Source organism: Microtus ochrogaster, assembly GCF_000317375.1.
Source record: "Microtus ochrogaster isolate Prairie Vole_2 chromosome 14 unlocalized genomic scaffold, MicOch1.0 chr14_random_3, whole genome shotgun sequence".
Lineage (NCBI taxonomy): Eukaryota > Metazoa > Chordata > Mammalia > Rodentia > Cricetidae > Microtus > Microtus ochrogaster.
In genome coordinates, this window is record NW_004949098.1 from 667,472 (window position 1) to 671,262 (window position 3,791).

General features: G+C 55.7%; 1 protein-coding gene across 2 annotated transcripts; it reads right to left on the reverse strand.

Annotated features, from left to right (window-relative positions):
- Pcgf1 (polycomb group ring finger 1) lies at positions 1-3,480 on the reverse strand. 2 transcript variants are annotated; one of them, XM_026787966.1, is made up of 10 exons: positions 2,769-3,480; positions 2,529-2,659; positions 2,016-2,121; positions 1,740-1,892; positions 1,516-1,587; positions 1,273-1,378; positions 1,061-1,094; positions 878-964; positions 199-279; positions 1-121 (listed from the first exon to the last, which is right to left on the reverse strand). In XM_026787966.1, exons 2-10 carry the CDS (start codon positions 2,619-2,621, stop codon positions 74-76), a joined length of 780 nt encoding a protein of 259 aa, XP_026643767.1. In that variant the 5' UTR covers positions 2,622-2,659; positions 2,769-3,480; the 3' UTR covers positions 1-73. The 2 variants fall into 2 exon arrangements, with proteins under 2 accessions (XP_026643767.1, XP_005364741.1); XM_005364684.2 differs by having other exon boundaries at positions 2,529-3,480.
- Between the last annotated feature and the right edge of the window lie 311 nt (positions 3,481-3,791).

Genomic DNA, 3,791 nt, shown 5'->3' on the forward strand with positions numbered 1-3,791 from the left:
AAAAATAAAGCCACAGTTAATTTCACATAAATATCTGGGAGGGGTGGGAAGGGGGTGGAAGCAAGTCTGGCCCCTACCTCCTCTTCTCTTTCACACTGTATTGTAAAAGCAAAGGAGACGGCTACGGAAAGAAGGGAAAGAACAAATGAGTGGGCTGTTAGCACCTGCAGGGTCCTCAACCCACTGCCCCCGGCTTACCTTGCCGAACCAGCGGGACAGCCAGAGCTGCTTCATTGTCATGTGATCAGGGAGAACCTCATTGTCAAAAAGGAGCTGTACCTAAGGGGGAGATGGGGCAGGGAAGAGACCTTGGTAGTACTTGGCAGAGACTGTTCCCTGGACTGTCCCCGAGTGCGTATGTATTATGTATGTGTGTATGTATGCATGTATGTATGTATGTATCTATGTTCCTGTGTACACTGTGTTTATGTCTGTGGAGGCCAGAGAACAGCTCTGGGTGTTGTTCCTCAGGCTCCATCCATCTTGTTTCTTTTCTGAGACAAGTTCTCTCACTGCCCTGGAACTCATCAAGTAGGGTAAGGTTAGTCCCAGCCCCAGTACTGGGAATATAAATTTGCACTGCCTCACTAGGTAGGTTTTGGTTTAGGTCTGGGGACAGAACTCTGGCTTGCAAGGCAAGCGCTTTAGGGGCTAAGCTGTCTCACCAGAGCCTCCTCCCATTTTTTTTTTTTTTATTTCTGAAGACAAGGCCTTACTCTGGAGCCCAGACTCGCCTGGAATTCACTATATAGCCTAGGCTAACCTTGAACTTGAAGTAATCTCCCTGTCTCAGCTTCCTTCCAGACACAAGCCTCCAAACCAGACATGTCCCTCCCTTTCAGCCTCTTGTTCTTTCATATAACACGAGTGTACTTACATGTTGTGGATTTAGCATTAGGCGGTGACACAGAACCCTTCGGAGATGGCGTACCTCAGCTCTAACAGAGCATCGGACATATTTGTTCTAGGAACAGTGAAGGGGGAAGAGGACAGGTGTGTGAGGAAGGGGCTGTGGGGAGAGGCTCTCCTTCAAAGAGGCCCTCCCTTCAGCCGTTCTCACCTGAAGGACGTTTTTATTCTTGTCTTTGCCAGAACTGGACGGAAACAGAAACAAGTTAGAGAATTCCATTTTTCCTCTCTTCCCACCTAGATCCATAGCACACTCTTCAAGGGAACAGACACTCCCTCACCCCTTGGCCTTTCCGTAAGTCCCTTAGCCAATTCTGGGGCACCAGTAGTATCATTTCACGCAACCTCTGACCTGCCCCTCACCTCAGCCGCTCCAGGCATAGGCTCAGCTGTTCATCATAGCGGTAATAGTGGGCTTTAGAGTGGTCAAAACTGCTGAAAGGGAGGCCAAGGTTGCTCAGGGCTGGCTCTGAGAAAAAGTAGACATTGAGGAGGCTGGTACAGGTTCCACACCCCCTTCCCCCAGAGAGCAATCCTGGGCAGGGGAAATACTCTGAGAGCTTTATTTGCCCCCCCTTCTCCCCCAAAAGACGACCAAGGACATACCTTCCCCACTGGGCTGGGTGACTCTGTCCAAGCCTCGGGACTGATAGAACTCCCGAATCCGTTTCTCTTCACCTAGGAGGGGGTGAAGGGCGGCCATGTTAATTCTCTTTGTCCTGGCTGTTGACCTCTTTATCTAGATGATTCCCAATAAGACTCTTGTTCACATCAAGCTGCCACCCAGCATGAGAGTCAGGAGGCCCCACGAACACAAGGTGGCCACTCACTGTCTTGCAAGCCTGGTACCAGTTTATAGACTATGTCCTGCATGACCCGATCCAGCTTGAGGTTGAGCAGCGGCTGCGTCTCGTGGATCTTGATGTTGCACATGGGGCAGTACTTGCTGGTCTGCAGGTACTTCACAATACAACTTTTGCAGACTGTAAGGAGAAACGCAGACGCTCAGGCTCTTTGGGACCCCGGCACATAGGGCGAGTGGGACAGACAGCACAGAGGCTTGCAGCCAGCCTTGGTGAGGACAGGGCAGGATCCGGGACACTCACAGGTGTGGAGACACTCTGTGATGGTGGTGGCATCCACGAAGTAGCCGGCACACAGGCAGCAGACAATGTGTTCATTCAGGTCTTTGATCTTCACCCGGACCTCCTCCTGCGGACACACCCCCAGTCACTCCTCACTGGTCTCGCAAACCCACCCCACCTCACCTCCGCACTTCCCAGCTCCGGTTCCTGTCACTGGACTAAGGCCGTGGAAGGGGGTGGGGGAAATGAGCTCCCCCTCCGCCCAGCAGAGGGCTCCGCGCACAGCGGGTGCTCTCTTCTCCCGGACTCGCCCGACCCTCCTTTCCCTAGGGAGACCAAGCGCCGTCAGTGACACTAAACGCGCAGGCGTCCAAGTCCAGCGTTTGGCAACCGTGCCGGAATCGCGCGTGCGTACCGCACACCCCACTACTGCGCGCAGGCGCACTGCGCGCCTGTCCCGCCACCGCCCGTCCTCTCGCCCGCTTGGGTTCGTACAGCTAACGGACCCCAGCAGTCACCCCGCGGCCCCTGCACCTCGTTCCGTAGCGGGTCCATCTTGTACACTGACTGGAGCTGGTTCCGAAGCCTCATCGCGATCGCAATCTGGCCCCCCTGAGGAGACGCCATCTTAAAGGCTGATCCCAGCCCGCCACTTCCGGTACCGCCTGCGGGGCGGGACTTGTCTCATAGCAACGAGGGCCTCAAATTCTCCGGATTGGCTAATCTTCCGGCACACCCCGCCCTCACCCCTTCGCTCTTTCCCCGTGTGCTCACCTGAGCCCGCTGGCCCCCCCTCCCCGTGGTCATTAGGGAGTGGGGGGGGGGTCGTGGAGCAGGGTCCCGGTATTGCACGCTCCCACGGGCGTCCTTCCGACGGCGCGCACCCGATCTCTGGACCAACTTCAGGAGCTTGTGGTAGATAGCCTGTGCCCTCCGACCCCGAGGCCGTGCGATCGCCGTCCGCTGCTGCTCCGGAGAGTGGGAGTCCTGGGACGCGACCTCGCCTGGGACCCCGGGTCCTCACCCTGCAGTGCGACCCTACCCGGCTGCTGCGGCCTCCGCGCTGCGGAACTGCGTCCGGGTGGCGGGCTTTCTCCCCGCTCCACCGTGGGAGTTTCTCCCGGCTTCGCGAAGTCTCAGAGAGGGTGCTTTGGGTGGGGTGGGGAGGGAGAGACCCTCCGGGAACGTGGTGATCTTACCCCCCACTCTCTCGCTGCTGCCGGGGGTGGGGGGAATAGGCCCTGGTTAATGATGATGATTTAATCATCGGCGCCTGCGGAGGCCTGGGATAGACTAATGCAGAGCAGATGCAGAAGGAGGAGGGGAGGACTGACAGCGAAGATACTTGGGCAGCGAGTGCCTGAAGTAGCATAGGCCCAGGCCCCCATTGGGTGAGGAGCCGGGGGTGGGGGGGCCCGTGGCAGGTACACTGTCATCACTGCGTTCTTATAGCAAGCGAAATTGAAAAATAAAAAATTTACTTTGAAGCGTTATTAGCACCGAGTACAATTGGAGATTGGAGCCAGAGGGGAGATAACCACCGGAACATTGAAATGCTTTCTGAAAAAGATGGAACTCTGTGTAGGCATGATTGACACATGGATGAGGGGTGTAAGTGTGATGGAAGTAGGAAAGAAAGGTAGCACGGAGAGGACCGATCAAGAAAACAGAAGTACCGGGCGGTGGTGGCGCACGCCTTTAATCCCAGTATTTGGGAAGCATAGGCAGGCGGATCTCTGTTAGTTCGAGGCCAGCCTTGTCTACAAAAGCTAGTTCCAGGACAGGCTTCAAAGATAC